The 20027-nt window shown below is 42.9% G+C and overlaps 1 protein-coding gene across 1 annotated transcript in view; it reads right to left on the bottom strand.

Annotated features, from left to right (window-relative positions):
- LOC115139810 (transmembrane channel-like protein 2-B) overlaps nucleotides 1-15090 on the bottom strand; it is a 26441-nt gene extending 11351 nt beyond the window's left edge. The window contains exons 1-11 of the mRNA XM_029677612.2: nucleotides 14847-15090; nucleotides 14523-14564; nucleotides 13738-14167; nucleotides 10971-11117; nucleotides 6688-6778; nucleotides 6351-6432; nucleotides 6140-6246; nucleotides 5881-5979; nucleotides 4735-4877; nucleotides 4355-4502; nucleotides 3452-3646 (exon numbers count right to left, since the gene is read on the bottom strand). Of these exons, the coding sequence (XP_029533472.1) occupies nucleotides 3452-3646; nucleotides 4355-4502; nucleotides 4735-4877; nucleotides 5881-5979; nucleotides 6140-6246; nucleotides 6351-6432; nucleotides 6688-6778; nucleotides 10971-11117; nucleotides 13738-14167; nucleotides 14523-14564; nucleotides 14847-14892 (1530 nt within the window). The 5' untranslated portion in view covers nucleotides 14893-15090. The remainder of the gene's footprint in view (nucleotides 1-3451; nucleotides 3647-4354; nucleotides 4503-4734; nucleotides 4878-5880; nucleotides 5980-6139; nucleotides 6247-6350; nucleotides 6433-6687; nucleotides 6779-10970; nucleotides 11118-13737; nucleotides 14168-14522; nucleotides 14565-14846) is intronic.
- Nucleotides 15091-20027: the final 4937 nt, after the last annotated feature.

Below are 20027 nucleotides of genomic sequence, written 5' to 3' on the forward strand. Positions count from 1 at the left end.
CAAGACATCTATAAGTCTTTGCTAGGTAAAGTCCCGCCATATCTCAGCTCACTGGTCACCATAGCAGCACCCACCTGTAGCACACGCACCAGCAGGTATATTTCAATGGTCACCCCCAAAGTCAATTCCTCCTTTGGCCGCCTTTCCTTCCAGTTCTCTGCTGCCAATGACTGGAACGAATTGCAAAAATCACTGAAGCTTGAGACGCATATCACCCTCTCTAACTTTAAGCACCAGCTTTCAGAGCAGCTCACAGATCACTGCACCTGTACATAGCCCATCTGTAAATAGCCCATCCGTAAATAGCCCATCCAACTACTTCCTCCCCATACTGTTCTTTTTTTTTCTCTTTTGCACCCCAGTATCTCTACTTGCACATTCATCTTCTGCACATCTATCACTCCGGTGTTTAATTGCTCAATTGTAATTATTTCGCCACTATGGCCTATTTATTGCCTTACCTCCCTTATCTTACCTCAATAGCACACACTGTATATATACTTTTCTATTGTGTTATTGACTGTATGTTAGTTTATTCCATGTGGAACTCTGTGTTGTTGTTTGTGCCGCACTGCTTTGCTTTATCTTGGCCAGGTTGCAGTTGTAAATGAGAACTTGTTCTCAACTGGCCTACCTGGTTAAATAAAGGCGAAATTAAAAATGTTAAAATAAAAATTACACTGTAATAAGGACCACATAAAATGAAGCGTTACCCTTTACGGTACGATATATTTTGAATCTTGTGTTCTGAAAAGTTTTTCATCTGTTCCCATAGTTGAACCCTTTTTGGTTCCAGGTAGAACCCTGGGGTTATTCAAAGGTTTCACATATGTGTTCTAAATAGCACTTTTTTTCTAATACTGAAGAAAACAGGACAAACACAAATGTACATTTCCAGCTCGCTGCATTTGATGAGATGAACCATAACACAGCATGTACAGTGCTTGCAAATGTATTCAGACAACTTGGATTTCTTCACATTTTACAGTGTTACAAAGTGGTATAAAAATGGATTGGAATTGTTTTGTCAACAATCTACACTAAATACACTAATGTCAGAGTGGAAGAAAAATTCCTGTGCTTAGCTCCACCGCGTTTTCTGAAAAACTCCTTTGTGTTTGCCAATGTCAAGTACACCCATACCATAATGCAGCCACCACCATACTTGAAAATAAGGAGGCAGTTACTCAGTGATGTGTTGTGTTGGATTTGCATTTATGCCAAAAAGTGTATTCCTTTGCTTTGATATTTTGCAGTATTACTTGAGTGCCTTTTGGAATATTTGTATTCTTCTTTTCACTCATTTAGGTCATTGTTGTGGAGTCACTACAATGTTGTTGATCCCATCCTCAGTTTTCTCCGATCACAGCCATTGAGCTCTGTATCTGTTTTAAAATCATCAATGTCCTCATGGTAGCATCCTTGAGCAATTTCATTCCTGTCCTGTCCTGCAGCTCAGTTCAGAAGAACGGCTGTATCTATGTTGTGTCTGGGTGGTTTAATACATCATCCACAGCATAATTATTCAATTGACCATGCTTAAAGAGATATTCAAGGTCTGATTTGTTATCGTTACCCATGGGGGCGACAGGGTAGCCTAGTGGTTAAATCTACCAATCACTGCCCTTCTTTATGAGGGTTTCAAAAAGCTCCCTGGTCTTTGTAGTTGAATCTGTGATTGAAATGCAATACTTGACTGAGGGACCTTACAGATGTTGTATGTATGGGGGACAGAGGAAAGGTTAGTCATTAAAAATCATGTCAACCACTATTATGTCACACAGAGTGAGTCCACGTAACTATCTGGATTTCTGCAAAAATTGGTCTTTAAAGTCACAACAAGAGACGAACACAGTCTGCTTAAACTAATAACACAGAAATGATTGTATTTTTTCAGGTCTATATTGAATGCATCATTTAAAGATTCGCAGTGTAGGTTGGAAAAAGTATGTGAACCCCTAGGCTAATGACTTCTCCAAAAGATAATTGGAGTCAAGAGCCAGTTAACCTGGAGTACAGTCATTGAGACGAGATTGGAGATGTTGGTTAGAGCTGCCCTGCCCTATAAAAAACACTCACAAAATGTGGGTTTGCTATTCAAAAGAAGCATTGCCGGATGTGAACCATGCCTCAAACAAAAGAGATCTCAGACGTGTTGACTTGCATAAAGCTGGAAAGGGTTACAAAAGTATCTCTAAAAGCCTTGATGTTCATCAGTTCACGGTAAGACAAATAGTCAATAAATGGAGAAAGTTCAATACTGCTGCTACTCTCCCTAGGAGTTGCTCTCCTGCAAAGATGACTGCAAGAGCACAGCGCAGAATGCTCAATGAGCTTAAGAAGAATCCTAGAGTGTCAGATAAAGACGTACAGAAATCTCTAGAACTTGCTAACATCTGTTGACGAGTCTACGATACATACAACGCTAAACAAGAATGGTGTTCATGGGAGGACACCACGGAACAAGCCACTGTTGTCCAAAAACTGAAGTTCGCCAAAGTGCATCTGGATGTTCCACAGCGATACTGGCAAAATATTCTGTGGACAGATGAAGCTACAGTTGAGTTGTTAGGAAGGAACACACAACACTATGTGTGGAGAAAAAAAGGCCCAGCACACCAACATCAAAACCTTATCCCAACTGTAAAGTATGGTGGAGGGATCATCATGGTTTGGAGCTGCTTTGCTGCCTCATGGCCTGGATAGCTTGCTTTCATTGACGGAAAAATGAATTCCCAAGTCTATCAAGATATTTTGCAGGAGTTTGTTAGGCTACCTGTCCGCCAATTGAAACGCAACAAAAGTTGGGTGATCCAACAGGACAACGACCCAAAACACAGAAGTAAATCAACACCGAATGGCTTCAACAGAAGAAAATACACCTTCTGGAGTGGTCCAGTCAGAGGCCTGACCTCAACCCGATTGAGATGCTGTGGCATGACCTCAAGAGAGTGGTTCACACCAGACATCCCAAGAATATTGAACTGAAACAGTTTTGTAAAGAATTGGAATGGTCCAAAATTCCTCCTGACCGTTGTGCAGGTCTGATCCACAACTACAGAAAACATTTGGTTGAGGTTCTTGCTGCCAAAGGAGTGTCAACCAGCTATTAAATCCAAGGGTTCACATACTTTTCCCACCCTGCAATGTGAATGTTTACACGGTGTATTCAATAAAGACATGATAATGTATAATTGTTTGTGTGTAATTAGTTTAATCAGACTGTGTTTGTCTATTGTTGTGACTTCGATGAAGATCAGATAAAATGTTATGTCCAATTTATGCAGAAGTCCAAGTAATTCCAAAGGGTTCACATACTTTTTCTTGCCACTGTATGTGATTTGTTAAGCCACATTTTGCTTCTGATTAATTTAGACTTGCCTAAACAAACAGGCTGAATACTTTTATACTTTTGCAAAGCACTGTATCTGATCAAAACAACTGTACCTGCCTCATTCTTTTCAAACCAGGAAAGCTCATCCTGATCTAGGTTGGCAAACTCCTGAGACCTCTTGACCACAAAATAGATGAGGAAGCCGCTGCCCCCCAGGCTGCAGAGGATTAAAAAGTTGGCTAGAACCCGCAGGAACCTTCGCAAGTGGATGTTCTCATCCTTCTGGTTCTCCTGTTCGTCTACTATGGATTCCTACCAAGAACAGTTCGGTCAGTGAGAAACACAGAGAATACTTTGGTTTGAAGATAGTAAGTGTGTAGGCTCATACGTGTAGTACCTTTTTACGTGCATATGATTCTTGGGAGATTGAAGATAAGAGCAGGAGAACGGATTTTTGCAGAACAATGTTATGGGGAGATTCCATGCCGGGACAGCCCAAAAATATTTTAGGTACCTCAGATTGTTCTGGCATTTTCACATATAAACTTCAATGCAGGAAGATGTTTGACAGAATTTTTACATTTGTATCAAGAGTCATATTTCAGAAAATAATGATAAAAGTATCCATTTTAGGCCCTTTTCAGACCTATACATGCCTCCTGTAAGACCCTATGATCTGTGATCCGTACATGATACAGACAACTTCGTGGTGCCATTGTTCTCCTTATAGTGTGCTCTAACATATGGAGTATGTCTAGATTCTGAAATACAATTATTCACATTCTAAAAAGGGCTTAAAATGCACACTTTCATCATGACCCCCCCCCCCCCCAAAAGAAGTGTGATAACAATGTAAAAAACATATCTAAGAACCTTCCTCCCAATGAAGTTTCTATGTGAGAATTCTAACAATGTGAGATAGCCAAAATATTTCCAGGCTGTCCTGGTGTAGAATCGTCCTATGTCATAAACAACAGGGCCTACTAGCTATGGATAAGAATTAGCTTCTGCTGTGATTACCTTAAAGCTGGTGGTGATTGAGGCGTACTTGTTGTCGGCTGTCTCTGGGTTGCCAATGAGGTAATCCCAGCTGGTGAACATCTTAAATGCAAAGGTGAACTGTCCGTCATCCCCACCGTCTCCTCCCTCGTCCGAGTTACGGGCCATCCTGAGGGACACAGAAGATGGATGTGACATACAGTACACTGTACTGGGGGGGTTGATTTTAGAGATGTGGGCAAGTAACTGGAGGGTTGCTGTTCGAATCCAAGTGCTGACAGGAAAAATGTGGAGGGAGTGAGCTGGCAATGGGAGGGTTGCTAGCATCAATATTTTAGATACGGGGTGTGAATGTGGATTATAATTTACTGTGTGTGTGTGTGTGTGTGTGTTTTACCCACGTTCTAATGACCACTATCAGGCTGTAGCCGAAGATGCCTACACCAACTAGTAGGTAGGAGAGAGGCAGTCTGAACTGGAGGACTCCGATGGTGCGCTCGTCATTATAGAAACCATAGAACAGAATAGAGTACTTGCAGTAACCCTGTTGGAATTAACCAAAATAATCATGGATGTGTGAAAGCAATCCATCTCAAAGAAAGCGGATGTAGATGCAAAATGATAGTGACAGGTTCTTATGCCTAGGGTCAGCCCTGCCGAACACATTACACACCAGCAAACCAAGCACATTGGCATGTGACAAACCCAATCAAAAAATGGCAGGATCAGATGGCGATACAGTGGTCTATGTATAGTTATCAGGACCCCGCTATTGTGTGGTGGATATGACTGGATTCCTTTCATCAACTGCAGGGCATAACATTGTGTTTAATATTCGAATCAGCAAAACCTCTGTCATTACCAGCCGACAGAGATCTGAAATACAGGGAGAACACAAGCAACCATATTGCCTGCAAAACCCATCCCGCTGAATAACTTATCAAGGGTCCATCAGAAAAGAGTCAAATACAGAGTTGCGTTCATTTGGACAACTTCCTCGACTTACTTTTCACTGCTGCCTGTTGTCAGTCAATGTTACCGGCACTAAGATAAGTTAGCAATTAACATTAAGACTGGGCAGGGTCTTGGTAGTTACACTGGCATGGTCCATTGTAGCTCAGTTAGTATAACATGGTGCTTGTTACGCCAGGTTAGTGGGTTTGATTCCCAGGACCACCACTATGTAAATGTATGCCGCATGACTGCAAGTTGCTTTAGATAATAGTGTCTGCGAAATGGCATACATTCTTACTGAAAATGTGTAACACTTCACTTAAAGCCTGCAAGTACAATGCATTATCATGCAGTTATTCATGAACATGTATGACAGCTTATGTCTTAAAATCACATTTTTACCTGTATTTTAAAAGTACTGTATGACATCACATTGTATGTATGTTTTTTCATAGGTATAATCATATCAAGTAAACCTGAACCTGAAGTAGTTTAAGTCTAAACAAGGTTTCTACATGTGACATCACAAGGCAATTGCTTGGAAGGAAGTGTGTCACTCCAAAGGAAGTAGTAAGTCACTCCAAGATCCTCACACCAAAATCAAGGAGGACGGAGATGTCCATGGCTCTGTCCTGCTCTGCTCTGGGAACAGTTTTTCTGGGAATAGACCCATACGGAAGACCCATCATCACCTCCGTACAGTAGGAAAAGAGGAACAAAAAGAGAGGGAAGTGGGGATTGGGAGAATGAGACAGTGAGTCCTCCTTCAATATCTCTCCATATACTGACCAAATGTACTACAACAGTATTGCAAAACAATGGACTCTGCGCTGAAGGTAAAAAGCTGCTCACCTCTGGGAGAACCACAAGACCAAACATGAACGCAAACAGGACCAAGTTTAAACCGTACATCCACCGCAAGAAGATGAAGTAGGAAGCCACAGATGACCCAAAGTGACCTGAGGGTTAGAGGTCAAAATCCAAAAGTTACATGATGAATAGATAAAACTACAATGACATGAACAAGATAGTAACTCAAATAGCTTTAAATGACGGTACCCACTTTCAACCTCTTTTATCTTTCTTTCCCACGGAATACAGGCTGTTTTGAAATTGTCAAAGTCACGGTTGAACTTGATCATTTTCTGAAGAAAAAAAAAGGTTACGAGAGAATATTTGAAAAGACAAGTTAATCACAGAAGTATAGTTCCTGACTAACATATCAGGTTGTAACTGATGTGGGCAACAAACATTCTGCTAATGATATTATGGTCATGACAAATCATGAAGCTAATGATGAACTTATGATTAAAAGTTGTATTGTACGCACGTTATAACTTCAGTCTTAAAGTATATAAATGCATAATTGCATGAAGTATGTGTGGACTGAGAAAAGTTACCTTAGCCATCATGACTTTGTAGGCATAGAGCTTCCTCCCTTTGCCCTTTCCCAGAGCCCCCTCGAACTCCTCCACAAACGACTGGCATTCTCTACAATTTCAACCCATAAAAAAGGATGACCCGTCAACCAACAAAAAAAACATATCAATCACTGGCTTGAAGAACCGCCAACCAATGAATCAACTTTTCAAATTTATAACAGGTGAATTTTATTTACCTTTATTTAACTAGGCAAGTCAGTTTAGAACAAGTTCTTATTTTCAATGATGGCCTAGGAACAGTGGGTTAACTGCCTTGTTCAGGGGCAGAACAACAGATTTTTACCTTGTCAGCTCAGGGATTCAATCTTGCAACCTTTCGATTACTAGTCCAACGCTCTAACCACTTGGCTACCTGCCGCCCCAATCATGAATTAGTCATGATTAAATGAAGTAGATGAGAAAACAACCAATGCATCAATCATCACTGTAAATTACTAGTCAGGGAAATTTGGAGGAGGCCATGTGATGAAAGATTATCAACCTGGAAAGACCAGTGATGAGAGGGAATTGGCAAGCTACAGGCAGCTACAACTGCATGCATATTAGACAGTGTTGAGCTCATGAAAAAGTCAAGGCGTCTCATCTGTCTTAATACTGTACAGTGCTTGTGTCCTGACCTGTAAGTGACTGTCAGCTCACAACCCTGGCTGGAATTCAGTGTTTTTTCAACACAGGTCCCAGAATGCACAAGTCCAGCAGGCCTTGTTGATTTTTTAAAATGTAACCCAACACTGTTAGAAACAAAAAAAGTTCTAAAATGGTTTTATGTTAAGTTAAAAGGATCTACCTGGAACCATAAAAGGGATCTTCTACTGGGACAAACTGAATAACTTTAAATGGTTCTGGGTAGAACCCTTTTAAGAGTGAATGATAGGTGAATACTGGTCAGTGGAGATACACTCAAGTTGTGGAGATACAAGTGAGAAACTGTCTAAAAAAAAAATCAATTCAAAGAACATCAATCAGCAAAGCCAATTCACGAAACTCCTAAATAGTTCAAAAGTAGTACATATATAGTATATCACAAATAAGATGATAAATAACACACAGGTTGAATCAATGTTGTTTCCACGTCATTTCAATAAAATTAAGTTGAAACAACGTGAAATAATGGCGGTAGTGATAATGGTGCAGGAGGAGATGGCTGCCATTTTACGATGCCCTAACCAGTTGTGCTACTGTGTGTGTTTTATTGCGTTATTTGAAATGTATTTTGTACGTAATGTTTCTGCCATCATCTCTTATGATAGAAAGGAGCTTCTAGATATCAGGACAATGATTACTCACCCCATACTAGAAGATTTTTTTTTCCTTAACGAGTCTGACGCAAAAGATTTACTCCAGACACCCGACAAGGCCCTCATCCCCGTCATTAGCAGGAGAAAGAGACTGAGATATCGGGGAGGTAGGTCTCTGTGCCTTGTAAGGATCTGACGACGAGTGGGTAATCTGCATTTACCATCGATCCTATTAGCCAACGTACAGTCATTGGATTATAAAATGGACGAGCTACAAGCACGTATATCCTACCAACGGGACATTAAAAACTGTAATATCTTATGCTTCACCGAGTCATGGCTGAACGACGACATAAATAACATACAGTTGGCAGCTTTATTAAAGCATTTTCGACAGGATAGAACAAGACAAGTTGTGGCGGTCTATGTATATTTGTAAACAACAGCTGGTGCACGAAATCTAAGGAAGTCTCAAGGTTTGGCTTGCCTGAGGTAGAGTATCTCAAGATAAGCTGTAGACCACACTATTTACCAAGAGAGTTTTCATCTATATTCTTATTAGCTGTCTATTTACCACCACAAACCAATGCTGACACTAAGACAAGACTCAGTGAGCTGTATACGGCCATAAGCAAACAGGAAAACGCTCATCCAGAGGCGGAGCTCCTAGTGGCCGAGGACTTTAATCCAGGGAAACTAACATCCATTTTACCTCATTTCTACCAGCATGTTAAATGTGCAACCAGAGGGGGAAAAAACTCTAGACCACCTTTACTCCGCACACAGAGACGCAAACAAAGCTCTCGCTCACCGGGCAAATCTGACCATAATTCTTTCCTCCTGATTCCTGCTTACAAGCAAAAACTAAAGCACCAGTGTCCGGTCAATAAAAAAGTGGTCAGATGAAGCAGATGCTAAGCTACAGGACTGTTTTGCTAACACAGAATGGAATATGTTCCGCGATTCTTCCGATAGAATTGAGGAGTACACCTCATCAGTCACTGGCCTCATCAATAAGTGCTTTGATGACGTCCTCCCCACAGTGACTGTATGTACCTATACCAACTAGAAGCCATGGATTACAGGCAACATCCGCACTGAGCTAAAGGGTAGAGCTGCCACTCAAGGAGCGGGACTCTAATCCGGAAGTTTATAAGAAATCCTGCTGTGCCGTCCGACGAACCATCAAACAGGCAAAGTGTCAATACAGTACTAAGATTGAATCGTACCACACTGGCTCCGACGCTCGACGGATGTGGAAGAGCTTACAAACTGTTACAGGCTACAAATGGAAGCACAGCCGCGAGCTTCCCATTGACACGAACCTACCAGATGAGCTAAATTACTTGCTTCGAGGGAAGTAATACTGAAACATGCATAAGAGCATCAGCTGTTCCGTACGACTGTGTGATCACGCTCTCCGTAGCCAATGTGAGTAAGTTCTTTAAACAGGTCAACATTCAGAAGGCCGCAGGGCCAGACGGTTTTACCAGGACGTGTACTTCGAGCATGCGCTGACCAACTGGCAAGTATCTTCACTGACATTTTCAACCTGTCCCTGACTAAGTCTGTAATACCAACATGTTTCAAGCAGACCACCATAGTCCCTGTGCCCAAGAACACTAAGGTCACCTGCCTAAATGACTACCGACCTGTAGCACTCACGTCTGTAGCCATGAAGTGCTTTGAAAGGCTGGTCATGGCTCACATCAACACCATTATCCCAGAAATCCTAGACCCACTCCAATTTGCATACCGCCCCAACAGATCCACAGATGATGCAATTGTTATTGCACTCCACACTGCCCTTTCCCACCTGGACAAAAGGAACACCTGTGTGAGAATGCTATTCATTGACTACAGCTCAGTGTTCAACACCATAGTGCCCTCGAAGCTCATCACTAAGCTAAGGACCTTGGGACTAAACACCTCCCTCTGCAACTGGATCCTGGACTACCTGACAGGCCGCCCCAGGTGGTAAGGGTAGGTAACAACACATCCGTCATGCTGATCCTCAACACGGGGGCCCCTCAGTGGTGCGTGCTCAGTCCTCTGCTGTTCTCCCTGTTCACTCAGGACTGCATGGCCAGGCACGACTCCAACACCATCATTAAGTTTGCCGATGACACAACAGTGGTAGGCCTGATCACTGACAACGATAAGACAGCCTATAGGGAGGAGGTCAGAGACCTGGCCGTGTGGTACCAGGACAGCAACCTCTCCCTCAACGTGATCAAGACAAAGGAGATGATGGTGGACTACAGGAAAAGGAGGACTGAGCACGCCCCCATTCTCATCGAAGGGGCTGTAGTAGAGTAGGTTGAGAGCTTCAAGTTCCTTGGTGTCCACATCACCAACAAACTATCATGGTCCAAACACACCAAGACAGTTGTGAAGACGGCACGAATAAGCATATTCCCCCTCAGTAAACTGAGAAGATTTGGCATGGGTCCTGAGATCCTCAAAAAGTTCTACAGCTGCACCATCAAGAGTATCCTGACTGGTTGCATCACTGCCTGGTATGGCAACTGCTCTGCCTCTGACTGCAAGGCACTACAGAGGGTATTGCATCCGGCCCAGAACATCACTGGGGCCAAGCTTCCTGCCATCCAGGACCTCTATACCAGGCAGTGTCAGAGAAAGACCCTGAAATTTGTCAAAGACTCCAGCCACCCTAGTTACAGACTGTTCTCTCTGCTAACACACTGCAAGCGGTACCGGAGTGCCAAGTCTAGGTCCAAAAGACTTCTTAACACTTATTTTCATAAGCATTTCACAACTGTTGTATTCGGCACATGTGACAAATACAATTGGATTTGTTTTGATTTGAATTGACATGTGTGCCAAGTGACAGTATAAACCTTCAGGAATGTGTAAAGTATTATAGGAAAGAGAAAAACAGCACAGCAAGAGCAAGTCCCTATGAGTCACTGAAGGCAATTAGCCAATGGGAAATTGGCAGAGGAATGCACATATCATGTGAAATGCGTCCATTTTGTTTACTTGAGGAGTTTGAGCCTCCTCTTCATGCGCCACGGTTTGTTCCTGAGCGTGGCTATCAGCTTCTTCTTCTCCTCCACCTCCTCCTTCAGAGAAGCCATCTCCCCCTCCGACAGAGAATCCTCGTCCCCTGACTCGCCTGAAGAAGAGCTGTCAGAAGAAAGAGCTGTCACCAAGTGCCAGGGGTCAAGTCAGGGTCAATCATGTGTCAACCAGAGTAGAGTTCTAGTTGAGGTGGCCAGTGGCTTTACACAGTGCCGCATTATCATGGTACAAACTCAGAAGGATTTTGGACTTGTCACATAATGTTGAAAAGCATCTGGAAGACCAACAGAAAATGCAAAAAGAGAACAGGGCGAGAAATTAGGCGACAAGAGGGGGTAAACAGTATGCAAGTCAAATGACAGACATCCTAGAATTATCCAGTAAGCATGTCCATCCATTGAAACTACCAGGCTAGAATCCTTAGTTGCTACATCTATTTTTGGACTTATAAATAAATGATGTTAACCCACTGATTCTTGAAGAATATAACTTATATACAGTGCATTCCGAAAGTATTCAGACCCCTTGACTTTTTCCAAATGTTGTTACGTTACAGCTTTATTCTAAAATGGATTAAATCGTTTTCCACCCTCATCAATCTATATACAATACCCCATAATGACAAAGCAAAAACAGGTTTTTAGAAATGTTTGCAATCGGAAATATTACATTTACATAAGTATTCCGGCCCCTTCTCAGAACTTTGTTGAAACACCTTTGGCAGTGATTACAGAGTCTTCTTGAGTTTGACGCTACAAGCTTGGAACACCTGTATTTGAGGAGTTTCTCACATTCTTCTCTGCAGATCCTCTCAAGCTCTGTCAGGTTGGATGCGGAGCGTCGCTGCACAGCTATTTTCAGGTCTCTCCAGAGATGTCCGATCGAGTTCAAGTCCGGGTGCTGGCTGGGCCACTCGCCGACATAGAGAGACTTGTCCCGAAGGAACTCCCGCGTTGTCTTGGCTGTGTGCTTAGGGTCGTTGTCCTGTTGGAAGGTGAACCTTCGCCCCAGTCTGAGGTCCTGGGCACTCTGGAGCAGGTTTTAAATCAAGGAATCTCCCTGTACTTTGCTCCGTTCATCTTTCCCTCGATCCTGACAGTCTCCCAGTCCCCGCCGCTGAAGGACATTCTCACAGCATGATGCTGCCACCACCATGTTTCACCATAGGGATAGTGCCATGTTTCCTTCAGACTTGACTCTTGGCACTCAGGCCAAAGAGTTTAATCTTGGATTCATCAGATCAGAGAATCTTGTTTCTCATGGTCTTAGAGTCTTTAGGTGCCTTTTGGCAAACTCCAAGCGGGCTGTCATGCGCCTTTTACTGAGGAGTAGCTTCCATCTGGCCACCCTACCATGAAGGCCTGATTGGTGGAGTGCTGCAGAGATGGTTATCCTTCTGGAAGGTTCTCTTATCGCCACAGAGGAACTCTGGAGCCCTACCAAGGCCCTTCTCCCCCGATTGCTCAGTTTGGCTGGGCGGCCAGCTCTAGGAAGAACCTTGGTGGTTCAAAACTTCTTCCATTTTTGAATGATGGAGGCCACTGTGTTTTTGGGAGCCTCCAATGATGCGGTACCCTTCCCCAGAACTGTGCCTCAACACAATCCTGTCTCGGAGCTCTACGGATAATTCGTTCGACCTCATGGCTTGGCTTTTTGCTCTGACATGTACTCTCAACTGTGGGGCGTTATACAGACAGGTGTGTGCCTTTCCAAATCATGTCCAATCAATTGAATTTACCACAGGTGGACTCCAATCAAAAGGTGTAGAAACATCTGAAGGATGGTCAATGGAAACAGGACGCACCTGAGCTCAATTTCAAGTCTCATAGCAAAGGGTCTGAATACTTTTATAAATAAGGTATTTCTGCTATTCATTTTTTATACATTTGCAAACATTTCTAAAAACCTGTGTTCACTTTGTCGTTGTGCGATATTGTGTGTCGAGTGATGAAGATTTTCTAAATACATTTTAGAATAAGGCTGTAATGTAACAAAATGTGTCAAATACTTTCAGAATGCACTGTAAATGCCCCATGAGCTTAGGTCAACTGTCAAACCCCATCAGAACACAACATATACCCTTGTTTTTACCACTACAACCTAACTCTATTCTGGTAACAAATTCTGGTTGCCTGTCCCTTTCCAAAACTTTAGTTGTGACATTTTGATAATGTTGACACGTTTTTAACCAAGGATCCCATGGATATCCCTAGGGATGTTCCCATCAGATGGCTATAACGATTTCTCCATAAAAGTTTAGTTAACACATTCTAGAAATGTAAAAAAACAAGTATTATTGGGTAATTTTCCCAAATGTTCTTATAACCATTACAGCATGTCCTACTAATGTTTATCAAATACTGTTTTCCGGGGACATTTAAAAAATATGTCAGGGACGTTGTCATGCTAATGTTAGCGGCAAAAACATTGGACTCAATCAGGACTCAATTGAAACGTTACTTGATGTTATAGGATCGTTCACTGTGTGAAATGTTGTTGTTTTTTGCCGAGTGCCAAATAGTGAGCTTGGGTCATTGTCGTAGTATTTTGGAACACTTTAGCGCAACCCCATAGCCCAAATTCATAACTCAACTCCCTGAAGCAATAACTCAATACAATGAAGGGGCATATACCAACAGAGTCTGTCAGAGTCCTCCCTCATACATGAGGGTGCGTGGAGTGTGGAGATACGTGAGAGAGATGGCCCTCTCAAAGGATACTGCACCTGCTGTACTTTCCATTCTTCTTTTTCTTGTCTTTCCCGTTCCCTTTCTCCTTCCCTCCTTTGCCTTTGGCATCGCCCTTCTTTTCCTTGTTCTGCTCGTCTTTCTGCTTCTTGCCAGTCACTTTTCCGCCTTTCTTTTTCTTCCCTCGTTCCTCCTCCTCCTCCTCCTCCTCCTCACTCTCCTCCTTGACTGCCTTTTTCTTTCTGCCCGCAGCCTTTGCGCCCTTCCGCTTGACGCTTCTGTCGTCTTCCTCCTCCTCTTCCTCGCTGTCCTGGGCACTGGCTTTCTTCTTACGAGCCCTCTTCCTCGGTGCCTCGTCCTGATCCTCCTCTTCCTCTTCGTCCTCAGTGGTGGCCGGTTTGCCGTTCCGTCCCCCGGCTCGTGGAGAGGCTTTGGCTTTCCTGTTTCTGTCCCTCCACCTGGCCTCATCTGATACACACACACTCACGTATATATCTCACACAGATATTAACAGACAGACAAAGGCTTCATAGATCCATAGATTGCATTCAAACCTGAACAATTAAACAAACATATAAATCATGCAGGTTGGTAGCCTCCCACTTCCTTTTTTGATGTTTGTTCCATAATTTTGACAACTAAATGTCATAATTATGACGAGGTGTGTCTCCCCTTTTGGAATGTCATATTTTTCAAAATAATATTTTTTTTAAATATCCACAACCAATCAAAGTGAGCTTGACTGTTTCTTCACCTACTCGCAGGAAGTAAGCAAACTCACAGAAACACGCACATCAAACACTTTCTCCATCTTATGACTTACCCTCACTCCCACTGTCTAACTCTCCATCGATTTCGATTCCCACTATAAAATAAAAAACAACATTGTGATGCAACACCACAGGCATCCAGAATATCCACAAATATTGTATTTTGTCTTTGAACCAACAAAAATACCATAATCTTACTGTTCCTTTGTGGTTTAACAGTATGGATTATGTTGCATGTCATAGAACACCTAGTAGTACATCTATGTACTACCTCCATATTTACCACGAGCACCTCAAAGAAAGTGAAGAGCTGAATATTCTTCAGCATTCAAGAGAAATCCAAAATAAGAAAGAGGAACAGAATAAATCCAACCCACCATCTTCCATTCTAATTGCAATGTCATTTTTCTTCTGAGAAGGCATTTTGGCTGAGTGTTGTCCTCTTGCTATCTTCTTTGGGTCAGCCTGCTCTCTCACTCTCAGGCCATGGAGACCTCAGCTAAGCAGATAGCCATCACACCTGTGCAGGCACTCACATACTCTGACAGTTACACCTGTGTTTGGGCTACTAGACTGGCTGTTTCCCTGACAACCACCAATGATATTGCCCAAGAGATGATAATCTTTAAACCTGAAGGAGAAAGACCAAATCTAAAGGGACAATAAAGGTGTACAAAGGAGATGTCAATTTTTTAAAAACATCAGTTGATATGACTTACAGCATGCGTGTAGACACACAGATACAGTACACACACCCACACACACCCACACACACACCCACACACATCAATTCCAACTGAATGCCTTCATGGGTGCATTATAACCATTATTCACCTGTTTTGCAGCTATCATTTGTTTTGAACAACAGTTGGAAAACTCACACCAATATATTCCATCATGTACTGTACGTAACCCTGATCCTGAAATCCGAAACCATTGCACAAATGCTGAAATAAAGGACAGTTCTCATTAAAATTCAATGAACTCTTAAGTACTGTAAGCTTGAGGGGAAAGTGAGACAACAAGCAGCCTCCATGACATGATCGTGCTATACAAATACTATCATGGGCTCTTGACATGGTAATATCGATGGAAGATGGAATTGGGCTGAAAAGAATGAGGGTTGCAACATAACCATTAGTGATACATCTTGGACATCTTGGTCAGAACTAGTTCATGCCATTGTAAGATTAGTGTAACATGTCTCAAAATGCATTTCTGCTCTTGTTGCCAATAAGTCCATTCAGAACATCTACTCGAAACGGTGCCTGAGGAAGGCAGGCAGCATCATCATGGACCCCACACACCCCAGCCACGAACTGTTCTCCCACTTACCGTCAGACAGACATTGCAGAGCATGAGGTCTGATACCAACAGGCTCAGAGTCCGTCTCTGTCTACAATCCATCAGACTGCTGAACACTTGAACTGGACTGACCACCTGCACTGATTCTCCACACCTTAGCACACATGCACTCACTCATGCCCCCCCCCCCCCCCCATACACACACACGCACACACACACTGTATATACATTCATGCTACACACACATCACAACTGCTGCACCAGACTGCTATTATACTGCTCAATTTATACACTTGCCCCATCCCCCAATACACGTGTATATATTGGACTATAAATAGTGCCTTCCTGTATTATACCTACACTAAAATGTTTATTCTATTCTACTGAGCCATTTACTTTATCTTTATATTGTTATATTTTATTATTTATTATTGTTGTTGCATTGTCAAGAAGGAAGTAAGCAAGTAAGCATTTCGTTGGATAATGTATACCATGCATATCCCATACATACGACTAAAAAACTTGAAATTGAAAAATTGAAACTAAACAAAGAATACACAATGCATTAAGCTTCATCCTTCACTGTTAATAAGAATAGCTTGTGTGCTTATGGTGACATGTCAGGGATGACCTGGTGAATAATGCATGGCAACCGGAGACATGTAGCGAAAGCAGCTAACGCAACTCTTCCTGTGATTATGTGGGAATTAATAGGGCATGATGCTGAAACCTAAGCCCCGCTGTATCCCTCCTTCTCTGGGTAACTCTTCTTCTCCCATCCCCATCCTCCTTCTCAAGTTCCCTGTAGATGGACAGTACAAACCATACAGTGAGCCCTTTAAGATCAAAAGAGGAATGTAAGGCTGCTGCATAAATGACGTAATATGCCAGGGAGATATGTATACTGTGGCTAAGAAAGTAATACTAATGTAACGTCTGCTTCCAACTCACACCCTCAACCACAGAGATCCCCTGAACGCAGCTCACTTTCCAGCCCACTTTCCATCTCACACTCTCAAACACCTCGATCCCCTGAACGCAGTTCACTCTCCAGATCCCAATCACCTGAATTCTAATCACCTGTTCACACACCTGTATGTCATTATCACACACTATTTAGTTCAGTTCTTTGCACCCCATCACTGTGAGGTATTGGTTGTTTTGTGATACACGTCTTGCTGGGCTCTGTTTTTCCTGTGATTTACTCCTCCCGTGTATGATAGTTTTTGCCTGCCTCGCTAATGATGCCTTTTGCCTATTCCCTGCCTGTACTTTAGCCTAAAGGATTTCCTGTTATCTACCTATTGCCTGATCTCCTGGACTACGTTACTAGCCTTTTCCCTGCCTGTACTGTTTCCCCTTTGGACCCCTGTGTATGACCTTCTGCCTGCCCCTAGACCCAGCTACCTGCCTCCTCCTGTGGTCCTTTTCAATAAACACCTGCTGCGCCCTGCACTTGAAACCAGCTCTCCGTCTCCCCTCGTGTTCATTACAACTAAGTGTATTTTGTGCAGTAAGCTGTTAGTAGCCCCATTTGCATCACCCTAATAATTTGGTTCCTTTCCCCATAATTTAGCCTACTGTCTTACTTGGTGGTGTACATGTAGCCTATAGCCTGTTTTAGAGAAATGTCATCATCAAATATTGTAAGAGCTTTCATTGTCTGCATATATGCCCCCTATATTTATCCTACGGTTCTGACTTGGTGTACAGGGAGAAAATGGTAAGAACGGCGCATGTTCTGAATTCTGTCGCTGTACATTTCAAAAGTGCTGAACAAATAGTTATATTGACTACGTCAGTCCTAGCTCGCTCATTAACGTCTTAATCGAAATTACGGTTTGCCTCTTATCCTCTTCTCCGCTCGTCGTCACCTTATGCCAGAGTTTGTACATCTCAATTGTCAGTAGAAACCACAAAGTTAGCCATATCAGCTATGGGTTTTTTTAAGGCAGTAAATGAGGCTGAATGAACTGTTTCACTGCCAGACAAGGCTCCACTGATAGCCAGGTGTAGCAGTGGTAAGGATTCCCTACATAGTTCTGAAAATAAAGCTCTGCTGTTGGGACAGATTTATGAAGGCCCTAACAGTTTGTGGGCACCGTTTGGCACCATTATAGTGCAAGTAATGTATTGTTTAGTGTTGTGTAGTGTAGTGGCTTTGCTGGCATGGATCAAAAAAATTGGGGAAGTTTCCCCTACCAAGATTAACATGCTAAAATCGCCACTGGCCTAAAGTTACTACATAGGACACAATAAAGGAAATCAATTACTGGTCAAAATCTAAATACTGCTCCTAGCATTGATCAAAGCTCAGAACACTTATATTCTTGATCTGACTGAGTTCTAATCACGTTTGCCTCTTTGTGAACCAGTTGAATCATGAACAATGGTTTGTTAGTTATGTTCGCCAAAGTTTCCTCCTGGATTTGCCTTTTTAGCAGCACATTCACCACTCTCTCAAACGGCTAACTCCGACCGCTCGTGGCTCAGGGCCTACGTGAAACAAACTACCCCAGCTCGAAGTTGGTTCAAAAAGGCAACTAAAGATCCTGCTGACAGTGTGTCTACAGACATGACCAAAACAAACAAAAAACGTCTCGGAGAATGACTGCACAACTGGTAAACAGTCACTTATAGATAATATGTCAGTCAGTCAGGTTGCTAGTTGCCTGCAGAGACTTCTATTGCGAGTAAAGTTCAGGAGTACTTCTGTCTGTAATAAAGAAATGTTGTGTGGGAAAACTCATTCTGATTGGCTGGGCCTGGCTCCCCAGTGGGTCGGTCTATGCCCCCCAAAGCCCACCCACGACCACACCCCTGCCCAGTCATGTGAAATCCATAGAGGAAGCAGAGGAGAAAGAGAGCGAGAAAGAGGTTAGTACAGTGGTTCCCAAACTTGTGGCCCATGTAGCATCCCCTGAGAAAATCTGTACTTATCTTATGAAAAAGGTTAGGGGGGAAAAAAACAATGTTTCAATATGAACATCTCCATGTGGCCTATCTTCCCTATAGGCCGACATTAAAATGCAATCAACATGCAAACAATACAGTTCTAAAAATGCCATAGGTTTTTGTTAAGCCGCTGGTGCTACTGTACGTGTCAGTGAATCATTTCTCATATTTCCCGCCTTTCAGGAGTATAACATCACAATTGTATAGCTAATAGGCTAAGTGTTTATAGATGGACTGAGGGGAATGAACCTACAGCAGCCAAGGTGATAATGGCTGGGGACACTTCTGGACCTCACTAAAACTCAAACCCTGGTTACAGCCCTGTAAGGACCGTATCTATCAAGTAAGGAGGAGGAGGATGATGAGCACGTGTTTGCCAGTGTTTATCGAAATCCGAGGATTAAGTGGTTCAGTATAAGTGGTGTAAAAAACCTTGCATAGGTAGGCTTGTTACAATTACCCCCTTAACCCTTATTGGAGCAGTAGTTAGCAGGTCTGGAGAAGATTAGGTGGCCATGATGGTATGAGCAGCAGATTGGGAATTTAGCCAGGACCACGGGGTTAACACCCCTACTCTTACGATAAGTGCCATGGGATCTTTATTGACCACAGAGAGTCAGGACACCCATTTTAACGTCCCATCCGAAAGACGGCACCCTTTGAAGGGCAATGTCCCCCTCACTACCCTAGGGCATAGGGATCTCAGACCAGAGGGACGAGTTCCCCCTACGGGACCTACAACACCCCTTCCAGTAACATCTGGTATCCCATCCAGGGACCGACCAGGACCGACCCGGCTAACTTCAAAGGCAAGCCAGCAATTGGATGCAGGGTGATTCCTGTTCAACATGTTTTCCTGGACCAGTTGATCTGGGGATCATGGTTCCATTTACTAAAAGTTCTTAACTACTGTTTATAGACCTGTTGAGTTATGCACCTTTTGAGAATGGATGAAATTCTGCACACAACCTCTGATATCTAATTGGACAAGAAAAGAAAAATAGACAGGAGGCCAGGTGGGAGAGAGAAATCAGTGCCTGTGATGCTCTGACGTTTCACTCTGCCCTTCATTACCGGTTGTACTATAACATTGAGATATCCGGTAATCTAGAACCATGCGGTCACGGTTCAGATATCCTGCCCATTGTACAAACATGGCGGGAGACTGGGAGGTAGCCAAAAAGAGCAAGGTTGGGTTGAGACAGCGGGCACAATGGTAGCTGATTACCCATATTGGGGTAACTGTGCCTTTGGATGATCCAGAATATACTATACTAACCTTGCGAATGAGCTCAAGA

Source organism: Oncorhynchus nerka, linkage group LG13, assembly GCF_034236695.1.
Source record: "Oncorhynchus nerka isolate Pitt River linkage group LG13, Oner_Uvic_2.0, whole genome shotgun sequence".
Taxonomy (NCBI): domain Eukaryota; kingdom Metazoa; phylum Chordata; class Actinopteri; order Salmoniformes; family Salmonidae; genus Oncorhynchus; species Oncorhynchus nerka.